The sequence below is a fragment of the Myzus persicae genome, unplaced genomic scaffold, assembly GCF_001856785.1.
Source record: "Myzus persicae strain clone G006 unplaced genomic scaffold, MPER_G0061.0, whole genome shotgun sequence".
NCBI classification, from domain to species: domain Eukaryota; kingdom Metazoa; phylum Arthropoda; class Insecta; order Hemiptera; family Aphididae; genus Myzus; species Myzus persicae.
The window spans coordinates 501,447-521,949 of record NW_019100913.1 but is presented as its reverse complement, the minus strand read 5'-3'; the positions used below and the strand labels follow the sequence as shown (position 1 = coordinate 521,949).

Here is a 20,503-nt window from a genome sequence, read left to right as displayed (position 1 = left end):
TCATAATAAATGGTGTTATATATAATGTATAAAGTCTAAATTAAATTTCTCAAATAGGTTTAATGTAAGTTCAAATAACTTTGCGAAAGGGTTCAAATATAAATTATTTAAATAGTAGTTATTTATTATTTAGTTACGTTTTCACTGAGCTAAAAAAACTGTTTACGATAGTGTTACATTTTATTTCAGCTCTAATCTAAGTAAGTTTTTCAAACGTCGGTGGGACTTAACTAATTATTTAATATTATAACATGATCAATATAATAAATAGTAGAATAACTTGATTAGCCTTTAATAAATAACATTGAATAAATAAAAACAAAGATATATTTAAAATTAACATACCTGATACCTACTTGTATTTATACTTGTTATTAGCTTCACATTTTTAAACATTTAATAACAAAAAACTACCTTTTTATCCAGAGTTTTTTTTCTAGCAGATACTACTATAACTAACTGCTGTCCTCTTTTATAACTTTTTTTCTGAAATAACTATTGTATGAGGTGAGCTAGGATGAACAAGTGTTGACAATAATAAAAATTGTTCGTAAAATTAATATATAATCATTTTTGATAAAAATATAGCCATCATAAATGTATTTTTTTCAAATCTATCCTGTTGCACTTGTTTATTAAAGGAGCATTATGGCCCAACTTTTTAATCTGAACCAGACCTATTGTAATACAACTATTTTATTCAAATACATTGTTTGTTTCAACTGGAACAAACAAGAGACGTAGCATTGAGGTTTGTTGCAACTGCTTTATGTTGCTTGATCAATTTGTAATATTGCCTTTAAATATTGTTGTTTGTTTTATATTAGAGAATTTATTGGTTCGTGGCGGTTGCATCATCGGAATCGATCTTTTCTTTTTTCTAACAGATGTTGTTTTAGATGAGGTATGCAAAGTTTGAATTCATATCCATTTTGCATAATATGCGTTCTTGAGTTATTACGGTCAGTTGTCATCATTTTCTGAACATTTCTACGCCAATTGGCGAGACATTGGAGGAGTCTATTTGGTGTAGGTACGATTGTTTAGTATACCTATAATAATTTACTGTGCGACCGTTTTCTAAGGATCACTCGTATTTTAACAATGGTTGTTGATGAGAGTGAACGGTGATCCAACGATATAGAGCTGTATGCAAGTTAAGTGGGCGTCTTAGAGTTTGGCGTCTTAGCGTTGATGTCATCACGTACAATATATTATGCAAATACTTCAATGCTCTGACATTTTAACACTTAGTCGATACTAAAAGCAGTTTTGTTGGTACTTCTTTACTTGATGTGACATATTATATTTATAACTCCCTCCCCATCTCCCGGTTGGAGCTCAACATATGCCCACTATGCACAGACAATCATAATATGCATAGAACATTTTATTTATATTGCTTTGTCTAACGATAATATGAATTTGACTAGACATTTGCATTTCTTTTCTTCCCTTTCTGCTATATATTTATTGAACTTTTAAATTGTGATATTCATTTAACACAGTATAGTAGATTCATTGTAAAAACTGAACTGTGGTGTAACTAAAACACACATTTTTCACTATCATAATCTTTTGATATTACTGCCTTTTGCTTTGTAGCCATGTAAAATAATATGCTCGTATGTAATTCTGCACGTATTATAAATTGTCGTCGCAAGTCTTAATGAAATATTTTCATGATACATTAGTTTAATCGAAAATTACGTAGGATACCGTTATACGCCACGATACCCAACAATCAAAGTGGTTATCAAACAATGCGTTACCATAATATTTTCAAAAAAAATTGTAACTGTACATTACCTTAAGCACATTAAAATTATTTTGAACATTGTCTAATGACGTGAAGCGTATTATTTGTGTTATAAATAAATTATAACACATAGTTTAATATATTTTATTTAAAATTAAAAATTGTATTATACATTTACACAGGGCAAACAAAAATGTTTCCCAAAATAATAGAACATTGTTCAGGGGACAAAAAAAAGTTAGGAGTTATAAAATGTACGAAATATTGCAATTACAATATGACCGGCAATTCAAAACTATATTAAGTTTTTGTTTCTCATGGAACCAGTTCTTATTTTGTTGTTATTATAAAACGAATCACCGACTATTTATATTAGTACTTTATACATAAAGTACTTTATTCTATTATGATAGAATTTTCAAAACATTTTCAGCTATTCATAGACATTTTCAATTTTCGATTGTTTTAGTTTTTTTTCCATAAATATCTTCAATTTGTTTCGCTCATTCAAAAAGCTTAAAATTTAATACAATCTTATCTTAAAAAATATTAATACTTAAAAGGAATTCATTTACGTACCGGATGATTTTTTCTTCGATTTTCTTTCACTATTTTTGCAAGAAAATCCGTTTTTTTATCTGATTGATTTTAGTTTTTTTTTGTAAGACAGCCGTTATATTTACGACATGTATATGCATACATTTTGGTTATTGAACCGATAGTTTATTGTTAGAAAGAATTTATGGTTTAGATTCAAGAACCAGTGCTCCAACATTTCACGGGGAGTTCCATATTATTATATAGCCACTTCGCCCCTCTTACCCAAACATTAAATGGTTATGAATAAAAAAATATTGGTTCAATATATTCGATATTTATACGTAAATATTTCTTAGAAATATAAATTCTGTCATAGATTAAGAAATAAAGAAAATAGTATAAAATATAGGATTATCGTTTATAAATAATGAAAGTACTTGAAATACCGTAATAGTAAAGTGGCAATAAGGCATTTTTATTTTAAAAAGTAAAATTTAGTGTTGGGTATAATATATACTATTAAACTACATATAAATGTATGTATATGCTTCGATATTGTGGAACTTAGGGTCATAAGTCCCCAAGGATGTTTCAAACCCACAAAATATTATGTCCGTTACAACATTTATAATATTAATAGATGAATAACATTGAAAATAGACGTATTTTCAATTATTTTTAAAATTAATTTTCTTAATTTACATTAATATTGGTGAAATGTTGCCAAATGTGGGCAATAAGTTGAAATCCTGCTTCGTATTTATTCCTCCTATACACACACATTCTGCCAAATATTTGTAAATGCAGTAAGTACATTTTTTTCCTCACAGTCGTAGAAGTATTGACTGAGGAGTACAATGAAAGTAAAACGTTGAAAAAATCAAATTGTATGTGAATAGGTACACACATTACACACAAGTTGTTTTTTTCTTTAACTTTTAGCAGCTGTCTATCGGCACAATCCTATTGTGCTAGCAGGCAAGCTCAAAATGCCATTATTGTAATCAGACTTAACACCCACTCTATCTTATTTTTTTTATGCACGATAAATACTTTAATGTTCCTATAACTTTTTTTTGAAACTTCATTCAAATGTATGTGACTCACGGTTTTTTATCTGCTTTAGGAAATGTAATTATAGTGTTTTGATATATTAAACAAATTTTAAGATAGGCAGCCTCGTTTGCAACTATAAGTATCTTATTAATTTAAAACAAAATGTAACCACACTAATTGTAATTTTAACATAATAAGTTTGTCTTTTGAAAACAATGAATTAAGTATGGATTCAGCTGTTGATAAAGGTGTAACCCTATAATCTATTATGTTTGAAGAATTGAGTTTTTATTTTTTCAATACTTTAGGCTATATAATATGCACCTTAATATCTGTTGTAGAGGCACAATAAAACAAAGTATGCAAAGATTCTAAATATTGTTTATTTTAATATAAAGTATAGTTATACAGGTACTAAATTTAAATGTACCAATGTTATTAACTAACTGAAAAATCAATACATAGCTAGAATGACATTGTATAAATTATGATGTGTACATAATTTTATTTAAGTCATAAATCAATATCAGTGTTTTAATTCCTAGCTTATTTTATGCTGTACGTAAAACAATAAAAACTCTTAAAAAGTCTAATAAACCATTTTATAAGCTCAAAATTATAAGCAATTTATAAAATTCAAAATAATTACAAATTATGTTCATATAATAATTAGTTTCAATATATTACTGTATGCTCGCCAGTTGGATACGCAAATATTAGGCAAAACATTATTTCCTGTATTTGTTTAGTTTTCTTATTCGTTATAAAACAAAATAAATATATTGACACTTCGTTATTAATAAGAATATAATATAGGCTATTATTATTAACATATCAAAATAACGGGTTTCCTTAGTTAGCCATTGATAGGTTCATAATACTAAAAAATAAATGTTACCTAGCTTAATAATTTATAATTTATTTAAATAGAAAATTAATAGTTAATTTTTGTATAAACTATATACAACTAGACCAGTGATACTTAACGTTGACTAAACTAATGACGGAACACTTAACATTTTATAATATTTTCGCGGAAGACAGCCGTAAAATAAATTAGTAATAAAATTAGTAATATATACATTTTTTAATTTTTAATATATTAAACAATGCATGTAAAACTTAAAACAGTTCGAGTACATGTTAGTGTTATCACTAAAAAATAATAAAATAATAAAGAAAGTTTAAAAAAAAATTAAAAAATTTGAAATGGAATAGGTAATTTGTAAGAGATATTTGAACCTGATGACTCTTACAAATATTTTCAATATTCGGACGTATGTAGAATATTGCTTCTCTCATTTCCTCTTCTATATTTTTCAGCCTTCCTCGTTCTTTGTCTTGATATTCGTAAATGTTTAAAATCCAAGCTCACACAAGTAAGATGTTAAAAATTGTAATAAAATTGAAATCGTTGTTTTAAACTCTGTTTGAACGGAAATCCAAAATACTGTTATTTTGAAAATTTTAATTTTGAGAGGTCGATCTGTTATACGTTAAGAATTCTTCCTCTCCTACAAACGTAAAATCAAAACATGACGTATTGATGGTAGAAAATGGATTTCATATATATTCAAACTGTTCAATATTCAAGTCAGGAAATTATTTCATGATTTTTTCTTTTAATAATGCTAAATGTTCTGTTATAATATGAATTATTTTATTGTTATTTTTAACTGAAGGAAACATGCAGTCTACTTTTTTTTTTGAATAATGGAGTCAATAAACTACACAGTACATTGTTATAATACACGTCTTATACTTTTGTGTTTTGGAAGTCCATAAAAGTCAAAATGTTAAGACAATGAAACTAAACAAATTTTTTTCTGGGAACACTTATACCAAGTCCACGGAACATCTGTGTTCCGCGGAACACCGGTTAAGAACCACTGAACTAGACTAATAGACAATTTTATATTTTTAAAATCTGTTGTTTCCGCAAATACATGTTTTATGATGATAAACATTTTAAATATCAAAATTTTTTCAAAGTATACTGCTTAGGTATACCTTCATCAAAAGAAGAAAAATTACTTCAGATGAGCACTAAAAGATTTTTAATATTATTGTACCTACACTAAGACACTTCAAAGTTCAAAATCGTACCTCTATACTTTAAACATATCAATTTAATACATTACATATTTTCATCGTACACAAAACCACATGAGTTAAAAAAATATAAAATTTAAAAACTGAATTGTTTTTTTTTCTATATTTAATAATATGAATTTCTAGTTTCATTGGAACTGTTCAAAAACTTAAAAATTCAAACGAGTGAAGATAATTTATCTAATTTAATTATAAAATATGATAGAAATAAAGCCCATCTACTCAAAAGTAGAAGTAAATCCAAAGTAGTTTTGGCTATTTGTGTGTACACCGTGTCTGCTAGTGGTTTTAAGTAGCACAACAATTATTATTTATTTGGGAATGAATTTTCTGTATCATGGTACAATTAATAATGTGTCAACTAAATTATTATTTTTCAAAATAGTAAACAGAATTTTATTTGTTGTTACCCACAGATAAGGTAATGGCAGAAGCTTCATTTACTGGAGGAGAATTTTTGAAATATGCATTCGACGGCAACACCGAAGGAGATTCATTCGTATTACATTTCAAAACTAAAAAACCAGCTGGACTGCTTTACCACATGGGTAAGAATAAAATTTGCGTTGCATTAAATAAACTTAAAAATATACTAATTTCTCATTAAAAATGATATTACATAAGTAATTATTTTTAAATTATTAAATTTGTAAGTAATTGGATTCTGCACATTTAGACATATTTTAGTAATTAATTACAATTTATTAGTTAGTAGTTTATAAAAATATAAAATGTATTTGTGAAGAAAATATTTCAACTATAATAACTTTGGATACAATTAACAGTGAAACAATCTATGGCAAATGTTGTCGACGTGATGTTAAAATTAATAAATTCAACATAATACTTGAAATGTTAGTTAATTAGTATTTATATTGCTAAATATTAAATAATTGTTTCATTAAACATAATATTTCAACATTATTTGGTTGATTATGTATGAAAATATTATCATAATGAAAGTTGATTGTTAAAATGTATAAAACAAGTTATTTTCATTTGATAATATTGGATTAAATTACCTACAATTATTGTACTTGTTGGTATATTTTTCGTAGACAGTTGAGATTTAACATAATAATATTGTTCGTATAATTATCTATATCATATAAATCGTTTTTAAGGTTAACCAGTTGTTCTCTTATACTGCATCACGTTTTCCTATCTAATGAAATTTATTCATTTGTGGGGTCGTGAATAATAATGTCTGAATAAGCCTCAAACACTTGTAATAAATCATAGCTGTAGTAAACAACACTTACTCTTGTAAATAATGGAAGATAAAATCCTACAAAGATTCAAAAACGTAATAATGAGTAGAATATTGTTTTTCGGTTTTCATTATTAATAAACACTTGTTTGCGACATAAATACAAATTATTATCGATGTAAATAATTGCACAAAATAAATAATAGTAAGAAATCCGGTGTACTAACCACGACTGTTTAGATAACTTTTACGTAATTTATATGAACATAATATACGTTAGACGATATTACGCACACTGAAACAAAGGGGCCGACCTTAATGTATCTCATCCTAAGACTGGCTGCTTGAACATGACGTGGGTGGCCAGTTTTTCGGCAAGGCATTTAAATAATTCCACCATTTTTTTGTTAAGGTGTCGAGAGAAAGTGTGCTTGTGACATAATATGTGACCGTTTAAAAATTAAGTATAAACTATATGTGCTTAAATTAAGTATGCTTACATTTCTAATGTTCTCATTATAATGTAAAATCTATAAACTTCCTGCATGATAAAATTCCAAGCCAAGTCTACGAATAAAACTTCGTTTAGAATCATTTTCAGATAAAATAATTTTAAATATATTAATCCAAGTAATTACCGACATTTAATGTCCATCAATCAAATTGCTATTATAGAGTGTTTATAGAGTGTTAGCATCTTACGACCAAAAATTAATATCTTATCTAACCGAATTAAATTGTCTTATATTAAATCATATCTAATATTAATATAGATTAACCAAATTTTATAACTACAAGTTAATTTAAGAATGAAAATAATTAAACACGAAAGTAAACTTTTTAGAAAATAATATATAATATTATGAATAAGTTTATTATGTTTAAGATGAAGTTGTAATAAGCAATACATTTATTTACTATTTTTTATTTAACTACCTATCAAATACGTAATGAAAACGTTTAAGTGTTCGCATCAAAAATGATCATCCATCTTTTACCAATAGTAGTTGAATAAATAACTAATAATTAATGCCAAAATGTAATATCTTGTGTCAAGTGTATTGTTGATTACCGAGTGTTAATCACTCAACCACGGATAGAATGATTATTTTTTTTTATATTTAAATGTAATAATAAATATTTAATAAATGATTTTGATAGCTCCGGTCAACTAAAACCATTGCTTGTAACTTTTAAACATGTATGATTAATGAATAAAAAAAATACATATCAAGTATGTAATTTAATGTTATTTTTAATATTTAATAGAATCGCAATACCAAATAATCTAGTATACTAAATTTTATTAGTACTTAACTATACTGCAATAGTCATTATTTTTACAGCGCACTTTAGAATTCGTCGTTTGTGGCTACATAATCACGATTATTTGAACAATACCAAAAGTGATTATAACAACTGTATATTTTTATGTTTCAGGAGACGGCTCTAGTAACTACTTAAATGTGGGTATCGTTACTGGTGGTATTACAGTGACGATGAGAGTGGGCACAGGCTCATTAGATATGTTTATAAAGCCAAACAGAATAAGGTTTGACGATAACCAATGGCATAAGATATCAGTCACACGCAAAGTACAAGGGGTAAGGATTTTAATTCTCGATATTGCTCTTTAGACATTAATTCTTACAGACATCAGACACACGGCAGTTTGTTCATCCGTCAAAACTAAATTTTCTAATTTTGAAAGTGGTTGTCAGCAAACGATAAGAGGGCAGTGGGCAATGGATTAGTTCATGACTTCCATGAAATATTTAAGAGCGTATTTTCTTCTTAAAATATCTGAAAAATTGTATTCATATTGGACAAAGAAAAATTTAAAAGAAAATTTAAATTGAATGTTGAAAGTCGCATTAACGAATATAGCATTAAATAAAAAAAATACATATACTATAATAGCGACTTCGTTTTAAATTACATTTTTGCTATGCAACATATTTCGTGAAATTTTCTAATATTTTAATACTAAAATTTGTAAAATAATGACCTCGGAAAGTTTAAAATATTTAAAAAAATTTAATTTAATTTACCAAACTAATATGTATTGTTTATTTTATAATATTATGTAAACTATTATATACATTTTTTATATTACAAAAATAAATAAACACTAAATCACGTATATAAATTGTGATAATATGTTAGATGAGATAACTAATTATGTCTGAATATTGTGTCTATAACTGTGAAATATTGCCTTTAACTAATCATAACTTTATGTTTTTTTTTTAGATATCTGCAGTCACCAGTTTTTGCAAGGTTTGTAATTTTTAAACAAATATAAAAAAAAAAATGTATTGCAATCTTTATAATACCAAAAAAAGTAACCATAATAATTATTATGAACATGATTTTGAACATTTTACCAAAAGTTATAATTACACGAAATAATATTATAAGAACCGTACTCGCTTAGTCCTTGATAAAAAAAATTTTTAATAATTTACAGAAACCGTTGTAAACAAGGTTTCTATAAATGTGCTTCATTGCTCATTAATTTTTATTCAACAATGTAAGATGTACTGAAAATTTGAATAAAATAAGAACACTAAGTTACTTGTCAGGTAGGAAAATTGTTTGTCTGCTGCTTATGTGCTAAATGAGATACATACACAAATTGTCATGACTCATATCGTATGCATTAAGGTTGACTTCATTACGAAATTATTATTCAATTTCATTATGTAAATTTATATTTTTATATGAAATTTAAAATAAGTAAAAATTGTTTCAATAAATAACAACTTACCAATGTATATGTTTTTAATGTATTTCGTCGCTGTTAAAACATTTAAGTAGCGAAAGAATGTACCTACTGCAAAAATATTTTTACAATAAAATGAATGCTTGTTATAAGCAATCAATATATTATAGTCAGTATATCATAATTATTATTGATTAGTCATGATATCAAGCGAACTACAGCTTTAGAAAAATACGTTTTTCTATAGACTCGAGTGCATAATTTAATTTTAAACAGAAATGTCAAGAAAATAACTGCTTTTAATATACTGTTGGTTTTAAAATAAATTACTAAAAAATATTAAATTGAGTCTGGTGGAATCTCAAGATGATTATTATAATATGCAAAATTAAATTATAATGATCTCGATTAAAAAAAAAGTTTATTATGTTCGTTGTTATCACAAAAAACTTGCTTTTCCAACATTATTAATTAATCTGCCAAACTATAATGTATGTATAAACCGAATTTTATTTAAATTGTCCACAGAAAATTAAACCGTGTACTAATTATAGCTATTTAGTATTTTTATTACTCGTTTATCTTACACCTACATTTTACTATTTTTGTTTTCTTTAATTGTAGATTATAAACTAAATCAATACAAACATAAATAAAACTATTATTAAACGTACAAAGAATACATAAAATATGAATAGCAAATACCAATAACTATAAATATTTTAACATGTGAAATGTTAAAATCAATTTATTATGCCCGTTAATTATAGTTTATATTCAACGTCAATATCTGTTACAATTTTAGCTTAAATTGATTTTGTTACAAATACCAAAATACCAATTATAGCAACAACAGAAAATATTCCCTAAAAAAGCCAGTTATTAATTTAAAGGTTATCAAATACCCTTGGAAATATCTTAACTTTGAATACAGTCTACCTTGAGAGTTTTGGTTTTCAGTGACCACATCAAAATGTATTTGATTGAATAAAGTGTAGGCAGTGTGAATTAACATTTATTTTTACGATTTACAAATAAAATCAAATAAACAACTTCATTAAATTTGATTCAAATATTGAAGTTCAATTATTAATTTTGAAAAATTTAATAACCTTTACACAAATTAAATATTATACGTTGTGTCAATACTGTCAACGTTTACGCAACGCCAACCAAATAAATACAAACGTCATAAGCAACATAAATTAACGTGTCTCGAGAATACGGAAAATAAATATTTGTGAATATGTGAAAAATGTATGGTGCTATTGTTATATTATTGTCGTTCATAATTCACAATAGTTGCGCGAAAATATGTGCGAAATATTGTTTTAACAAAACATGACTAGACTTTTTTAAGCAAACAAGTAAAGTAAAACGTTGTGTTTTATGTAAAGGAGAAATCTATTGTAGCACAAACACATTAAAACAAAAATATTTTAATTGTAGTATAGTTCACTAAAAATGATCCTTAAGTATCGTTAGATATACATTCGAGTACAAAGAAATAATTATATGCATAACATAATATCATTATATACTATTTCCTTTTTCCGTTTTTAGCAGTTATATAAATTAATTGTACCTTCAATATCTAATGGAATTATAATTTGAAACAAACTACTGATCATTAAAATGTTTTGTCGACGCATCGACATTTAATTACTATGGAATAATTATACTTTCACAATGTTTATTTGAATGTGTAACTTGTATTTTGACGATATGATTTGTTATAATAATTGATTATGTCCCAATTAATATTAGGCAAACATTGTGTAAACTTTGTATGAATTCATAAACAATATTCTCGACGATTTGTTAGTAAAGCATTATTGTCGTAAACTATTATTACAATTGTTTACTAAATGTGAATTTCATAATTTTAAATATTATTTATTCAAGACAAAATAAACACTTTAATCTGACATAATAATATGACGTATCTTGGGAACATGTAATCAATGATACGTACTTATTCTTTTTTTTGCAACTGAGCTTATTTTACCACCGTTGGTTCATTTTATCAGTATCTCTTAAGGAGGTTATGATTTTATTTTTTATTATTATTATTATTATTATTATTATTATTATTGCATTTTAATAAAAATTGGTAATAGATACCTTGGCATTATAGATGATAATGAATCGGGACCTCCATTTTTGATTGTTCATTTTTCTGGTATCTCAATTTATATTTCATCATAAGTTATAACTTATATTATAACAAATATAAAAATATATAAATAAACAGTAAATTATATTATGGTAATGGTAGCAAATTAAAGCAGAAATTCATTACCATATTATATGTTAGTGTTATATAACGTAGAGCACGCAGTCTTTGCATAATAAAATTTATGAATCCAATTTAATAAATAAAGGCTTAAGAACTTGGCACGCATATTAACACATAAATATATATAGGTATATATCAACTGCATTTTACATTCCAATTTGAATGGAATTAAATGGAATTAGATTTATGCGAATTCCATTCCATTTGTCACTGAATATAATTTACCAAACCAAACTAACGTCTACAAATTGTATGAGTCCCATTTCTATTAGAATAATAATATTATTGTATGATATTATTTTTGGGGAATTTACTGAGTATAGTACCTACCTAGTTTTTATATGTGTACAAAAAATCGTATAATAAATGTCACCGTTAAGCCCAGCAGAGGTGCGTCACAAAAAAAAAGACTCAGAAATATATTTTGTATTTTGTATAAAGGGCAATGGCGTTTAATTATGTGCCCAAGTTCTAAAATAGAGCAATGATTCTAAATAATATGTGCTTACCGTGAAAATATGATTTATTACGATCGCGTTCTCTTGGTGTAAGAAAAAAAGCAGTGCATTTATTTATGTCTGTATCTGTGTCTCTATCTACCACACTCATTCTATCTCTAATATATACCGTTATTATACGTATTTGCATTGTTTATTACAGCTGGCCGTGACAGTGGACGAAGTGTACGGTGAACAAGGGAGTTCTGCGGGTGCGTTTACGTCCTTGACCCTAGGATACTTATACCTGGGTGGCAGTGATAACACCGTTGCGTTACCGGGCACAAAAGCGAGCACAAACTTCGTGGGATGCATTCGAAAAGTAAAATATATAAATATTATTATATTCTATGGTACAATAACTTTAAGTAATAATTATTGGTGAAATGGTAAACTCTGATTATAAGTTATGATTTATAACATTCGTTACAAACTATATTTTGTTCTTCAATTATAACAATACTTTATTGGACAGGGGAGACCACTTTTCCCAATCTGTTTTTCAAGATTTTTTTTTCTCAAAGTTATTTTTCTCAATGCCATTTTTCCAAAAAGTTTTTTCCACGAAATCACATTTTATAATACAAAATAGAAATGATTTATTTCTAATTTTTTATTGTAAAATTATAATATTGAAATAAGTATGTATATAAATAAACAATATTCAAATTAGAGAAATTAGATTAAAAATATTAGGTTAGAAGTACAAAGTGTATGTTGCTGTGGCTTAAAGAATCGAAAAATACTTCACTGATTCTGAAAATGTATGAAAGGTTTAGATAAAAGATTTTACCAGTTATTTAAAAATGGCTTACCTGATATTAATATTATCAAAATTATTATCACATATATGATTAATTCTGCTTGAAATTGGTTCACGTAAGAAAATATAGTTACTTATAATCTATCCGCCTCAAGTGGATTGCCCGTCTCGGTTTCATTTATCCCCAGGCCATCCCGTGTAATACAGCTGTTATAAATAAAAATTGTAGTTAGTATTATATTTTCACATTGTTCAAAACGTTTCTCTTATTATTTTTATTTTTTAAAATTAAATCACTACACATCTTAAGTTTTTTATTTAGAACTACATTTGAAATGTCATCATATTTGATTAAAAAACATGGTTTTCTTATAATGAATAACAAAAATGTTCGATTAGTATAAAATATAAATATATACTTATTTATTTTATTAACTTGAATGTATTCTATTATACCACGTACTAAACAAGTTCACAATCACCCCAACTCCACCAATTAAATATCATATTAGTATTTAATTATTTTAGATAACATTTGTATGTACAGTTAAATAACCAAATTGATGGCAAAAAAATAAAACCGTGTTATATACACAATATTTATTATGTTATCATGTAGTATATTCTTAAATTAACTTGTTAAGTTAACATAGTTTCATCATTATTAATATTTTTCTTTAGGTTTATATTATGATTGTTTACAATTTAAAATAAATAAAAATATTTTAACTTTTACACAATAACTGCATTTGTTAATAAATCTAAATTTAATTAATAAACAAAATAAATCATAATGCTCGTGTAACTTTATTTATTAAACAAATATTACAATAATACAAGTTATTGTATACAGTTTCAAAACGAAATATTAACCTGCTGGGATCTATTAGTATTGTCTACAACCTAAGTTATTATAATTGTTTTTTGTATGAAAGTCGATATTTTATTGGTAGGTACTACATATTATCGCAAATCACAAATTTATATTTTAGTTATTAACTCACTATCAATATTTATTTATCATGCATTATTTATTTTTGTAATAATAATATGATATTATGTTTTACTTTACCGGACCTATTTTACGGACAATACAACAATATAATTTATAAAAATATTGTATTTCGTAATTATATTCATATTTAAACGACGGCGCATTGAGTATGCAAAATTGATACATTCATGTCATGACATAATATTATTGTGACCAACTGATGGATAACTCTTGACTTAATTTTATTTAAATATAATTTTCTTTTGACATGTTGTTTACGTTTAAAATGTTACAAGTTCAACTATAAAGATTATTTTAACATTGACCTATGCTTCTCAAAATATACATTAGAGAAATAGCATTACTTATTGCATAGTAATAATAATATTGCTAAGTGTAAACGATATATTGCGTGTGAATAATTCACCAAGGAGGCTTTTTAACGTCCCCTAGTCAGATAATTAGTGGGTACCGGTCCAACAACGAATTCCGTAATAATAAATGATGGATTTTAGTTTAAAAATAAAATGAAAATGAAAAAATGTTATTTGTTTATTTTGAATTCTATATAATGTGTTAATTATTTTAATTGTATATTCATTGAGTTTAACTTAAAAAAATTATCTATACTATTCGTTGGTACAATAACATTTTTTAACTAACTGGACTTAATAATACGTATCTAAGATTAGATTTAACTATTTAAACCACCTTTAAGCCAAAATTATTTGAGATCTCGGTGCCAAAATAATTATTTTTGGTGTATTAATTTGCGATCTTTGCTGTGTTTTAACTTACTTTTATAGGTGGAGTATACTTCCGATGGCGTAAATAAATACGATTTCTTAGAAATGGGAAAAACTGGCATTTCGACTATACAAGTATATGGCCGATTGCAATTTTCGTGCCAAGACTTTGGAATGGACGATCCTGTGTGCCTGTCTACGCCCCGATCATTCCTCGTAAGTAAAAATATTTTATTGATCTTAGAAAAGCCATATTGTTCTAGTAGGTTTTGATACTTCGTAAAAACAATATTAAATACATCTAACTATCAAAATAATATCATTATTTATAACTAGGATTCATATTTTTATATCAGATACAGTGAAACCCCATCATTCCTCATCATTAGTTTAATTAAAGTTACCTTTAATAAAATGATTAATGACGTACATATCTCCATCCATTGTAATTATAAAAGCGCTTCTGTAACTATAATGTAGGTATCTATCACATTATTTGCTTAAGATATCTAAATATGAACATTTTTACTGTTAAAATGTATACAAAATAATATGCCCATTCATATAATACATAATATGCTTTTGTTTTATAACTCTTGTACGTATTTATGTACTATATGTGGTATAATATAAGTATATAATTATATAGTTATGATTGTTTTAATTTAAAATAACTATGTTATGACGGACATGAAACTTATTTTTAAATATTTAATATTACTTATTACTTTATTATTTTAACTATTAAAATCACCTATTTGTTGCATTACAGCAGTCAAATAAAAAAAAAACCATTGTTTTAGTGTCGGTTAAATGTTAATTTTTTTTATTTAAATTTGGTTTTTAAGAAAAAAACGTCTACTATTACATTGTTATGTCTACTAGGTACTTAAATAAAAGACTCAAGCTGAGATTAATTACAAATAATAATGTAGCGACATCACACATATCAAGCATCATACAACCTGAAATGGATACAATTTTTTCATATTTTATAGTGCTCTTTACTATTATGACGTTTCTACATTATGCATTAGCTTAAAATAGGAATAATGCATTGCACAGCAGATTTAGTGCATATATAAGACTCTATGTCAAACACCACTATAGCAGTGGTAGTGGCAGCTGCCACTAATTGTTCAGAAACGTTTAAAGCCTGTGTTCATTCATTATTGATTGAGGCAACGTTATTAAAGAGCCATCCATTGTCGCCGTCCGTCTAGCACATATATCCATTATCCTTCATTTTATTGTCGTTCTAGAAACTAACGAGAACTAAAGGTATTTCCAATACGTTACAAACGTTTTGAGCTATTCTTGTAATGACAATAATTTTTTTTCTGTCTTTATATTACCACTCAAATATTTGTCTAACCCAGTGCATTAACACAAAGGAAATATATTTCTTCTTAAATTTAATTACAATGAACTAACCGAAAAACAACAGAATTTCCCAAAGTAAAATGGAAATGTTTAAAGAAATTAATTTATTAATATTTAATTCAATAAATGAATAACTTAGATAGTTAGATCTATTATATGCCACAATTCAATTGTACTAACATTTTATAAAATACTTGCTGAACTACCAATCCTTTTTTATTATTGTTACCAGTACCTACTTAATGGTACAGTCTATTGTTAGTTTGGTTAACACAAGAGAATAGATATTATTTGAAACATTATTATTATATTATAACTCTTATAAGATTAAGTTAGATAAATTAGCAGTTTGCCATGTGTTTCGATGTATTTGTCCAGTTTTTGGGTCATATTATGTTCAGTATATACCTAACAAAAATTTTCTTATCTAAATAATATACAAGTAAATGTTGATATTGCAATTGTGTCTTTGTCTCAACTAACCTAAATAAGTCTCGAGAATATGATGCAATAAATTTTAGGTCAGCACAAATAATGCAAATTACGATAAATTATACCACCGGTAATATTAGACCCAAAAAAGAATACTATTCTTAATAATTTCTTAAATATATTAATTAGGTTAAGAACCGTTTCATAAAAAATGCTATATAATCCTATAAAAATAGTAAATTATCAACCCCAAAAGCTACATACTATAATGTTTAACTTTGGTGAGTCAGCCTTCTTTTCGCTGTAATGTTTACCAAATGGATCACCAAACAAAAGAAGTTTTAAAGATGTATTTATAAATGGATTAATTATATTAACTATTTTAATAAGCTAGAATATTTACTATTGTTTCATTTTGCAAGTTGGTATCAGTTTACAAAGACACAGAAGTTATACATAATACAATAATGACGACAACCTCGATCATGATGAATAAAAGGTTGTTGATTCTTCTAATAACTCTAGTAAATTGCGTTAAACCCGAGGCTTAAGCTCATATGGGCTTATAAAAAAAGAAATTTAACAAAAGTGATTAATTTTTTACCTTGAAATTTTAATAAAGAAACCATACTGTTATCGTGAAGTACTACTACAGTATTACGTCATATTATCCTCGCCATAATGAAACAGTGTCATTTTCGGATGTTCATTGGCTCATTGCAAACGAAAAGTAAATAAAAATAAAACAGTTATTATGGAAACATAAAATAATAAATTGGAAGAAGTCAAAACAACTAATAATAATCAAAATAATGGCCTACCATACATTCATACCTTAACAGTCCAACATATTGTGTAATTATGATGGATTTATAGAATATTTTAAACTTGTGTTAGACCATAATAAAATAAATAGAGAACTCTTAAAAAAAATTCAGCAAAGTTATCTTTCCTAACTAAATTAAATATAACCCATTAATATAGTTTTAAAACATTTCATAGAATATTTCAATTTAAAAGTATAGTAAGTATTTAAAAGTATTCTTTAACTGTATTCCTAATTATTTTACTGTATATACTTAATAAAATGAAAATACATTTACAATTTGCCAAATCATATAAGTGTCTGTTTTCATCACTTTCTTTAAATTCTAAGATGTGTTAAATTGGTATATTATGATCAATCATTTCTAAAAAATAGTTGCGAAAATTATAAAATATGGTTTACTGTTGATTGAACATCAAATGTTTTCTATATTTTGAGAGCTGTGTTATGGTAAATAATAATTACAATTATACAAGATGTTTAAGACGAATATGATTATGATTTATTTCTGACTTGTTATTCGGGAGAAATATGAGATGACATTACTTTAGTGCAAACACATGAGGCAGTAATATGTCATTAGTGTAGCGATTTTCTTCGTTATTACCACAGCTATAGTTGGTAATATTATCCTGCTTAACTTCCCAGTACTCTAAACACCGTCCTAACATCAACATCGGGTATTTTTTGTAAATCCTGTTGGCAAGTATAATCACTTCAGTTTTTCAAAGTCTGATATTTGTATATATATGTATACCGATGAAATGCCTGCAGAGTGTAGAGTACACTGTATTAATATTTCATTAGTATACATTTTTACATACTTGATCCAGCATAATATGCTAATTATATTTTAATATTAACATTTTCAGAAAAGTCAACTGAAATTAATAATATTAATATTAACATAAAGGCACCCGAACCTCGGTGAATACGGTAAAATGGAAAATTACTAAACAGTAGATACCAAATAAAAATAAGTGTAGATAAATAAAATATGTACTTCAATATACTGATTATAGACAACCGTAGGTACGGAATATAATTGTATTGTTACTCATCCGTCACCCATCATTTATACTATTAGCATCGCCATTTTATATTACATTGCTACGTATAAACTGAATATATACATATGTAGACCAAACAATCTAACATTATATTATTATTAACATTAATTTATTCTATATTTGTAATTTAAACTCTCTTTTATTACTCCCCTAATCCTGAGGTCATAAAACTATAAATTGCATCTAAATAATCTGTTGAGCATTGTATTAATTCTGCCGAGCTTTCTCTACATTCACAATGTAATATAAATTATTAAAGTAAAATGATAACGTCTTTTTCTACACCATAAAGAGAATTTATATTTGGTACCTAATAAGTTTAAATGAGGTATACATCTTTGTACCTTGAGGTATTTATATGTTTATGATTTTAATAGTTACACTTTTATTATGATTGCTTTGATTATAATATATTATGATAAAAATGTAGTGAAAATGTATATGTTATAAAAACAATTTTATAAAATGAATACATTTGAAAATCAATTTTTTATGGACTGCTACACGAAGTATATTAAGCTAGGAATTCATTAAATTACAATTATTCTAGGTGAACGGCTGATACTTCACTGTTCGGTCGTGTAATATACGAACTTGAATTTCAGGAATTTTAGTAAATAATTAATAATGTTTTGAATCTATACGATTGGCTACTAAATGGTTACAGCGGTGTGTTATAACGCGTAGTTGGAAAACAATTTAACCGGAAACGAAGAGTTCGGTCGAGGTTATGAAGATAAAACTGTCTAATATCGACATATTCGACAAACCAATTGGAGAACATTAGCAAATCCTATGTAATTATTGTGCTTTTGGTCCATTTAATTTTCCAATAAACTGGACGTTATTATCTTTAGAGCACGCATCACCTGTTTTAAGGCTCAAAGCCTAGAACGTAGATACACTATTTGGACTGATCTCCAAATAATTACTGTTTGTATTCATGCTGTGTCAGTCGTTCTTATGTACCTTCTTGCAATAACGATATTCTACAAATAGCATAAACATAAGAAGGCCTGTAAGATTATTCATATACATTTTATATTAACATTTCTAAGAAACTGTTGTTAATTTTGTATAGCACGTCATTCCATATGTTATAATACTAAAGAACAATGTATTTTAGTTCGATTGATTTTTAGGATTATTTGCCTTTAATATATCAATGCGTTACGAGTGTTACTACCACAATCATGATATGAATTTCTATAGTACAAGTACATATTATATAACTATATAAGTAACCATATAAATTCTCATTGAAATTTGTTCATGGAATTCTTTATATCTTTTAAAATAAACTATGTAAATACTGATTTTTATTTTAAAGTTATTATTATTAAATTAATATACCAGAATATGTTATACCATTATATTAGAATAATTACTAAACTAAACTAATAATCAAAAATGTGAATTTACTAGAACCTAAAAAAAAATTTTAAGTTAGGTTCTTGTTATTCAACATAAAGTTTATCTACTTTAATTGTCTGTTGAAATGAGTGGAGCGATGAATGTATTGGTTTTACAATGATGCGTGCCTGTCATCATCTTTTAGGCCATTAAAAATGCTTTGATTTTCTACTTCAGCATATTTTGTGGTAGGAAAGTGCATCTAGTTTTCTTTAGGATGTCAAAAGTAAAAACTCCCAATAGTATTCAAAGTGCCTGGAAAAATTAAAAGATTTCGAACTAAAATCAATTTTGATTTTTGGAGTGATTCTAAAAAAATAACCGTAGGTACATAAAATGTTTAAAAAATATTTATAAATTGTATACACTATACGCTATACAATCTTCAAAATATTTTTACTCTTTTAAAGCTATTTATAGGCATAGGAAAATTATTGTCAGTAAAATAATGTTTGATTGGTTAAAAAATATGAAAAATTAATACAAGATTTCTCGTAAGTTGATGGAAATGAAATTAAAAAAAAAGTTGAGCATAAATCTTTAGGATTTTTTTATGATCGCCTTAAGTCGGATATTAACAAAAATCGTAAAAATCACGAACATTTGCAGTTTTCTTAGAGTTAGAAATTCATAAAAGTTTTTCTATTTATGTATAATATTTTTAAACTGTAATGCAAT

General features: G+C 26.1%; 1 protein-coding gene across 1 annotated transcript in view; it reads left to right on the top strand.

Moving 5' to 3' along the window:
• Window positions 1-20,503, top strand: part of LOC111026782 (neurexin-1-like) — a 235,915-nt gene that overhangs the window by 198,423 nt on the left and 16,989 nt on the right. The window contains exons 5-9 of the mRNA XM_022304917.1: window positions 5,884-6,015; window positions 8,118-8,281; window positions 8,931-8,957; window positions 12,362-12,520; window positions 14,762-14,917. Coding sequence (XP_022160609.1) covers window positions 5,884-6,015; window positions 8,118-8,281; window positions 8,931-8,957; window positions 12,362-12,520; window positions 14,762-14,917 — 638 coding nt within the window. The remainder of the gene's footprint in view (window positions 1-5,883; window positions 6,016-8,117; window positions 8,282-8,930; window positions 8,958-12,361; window positions 12,521-14,761; window positions 14,918-20,503) is intronic.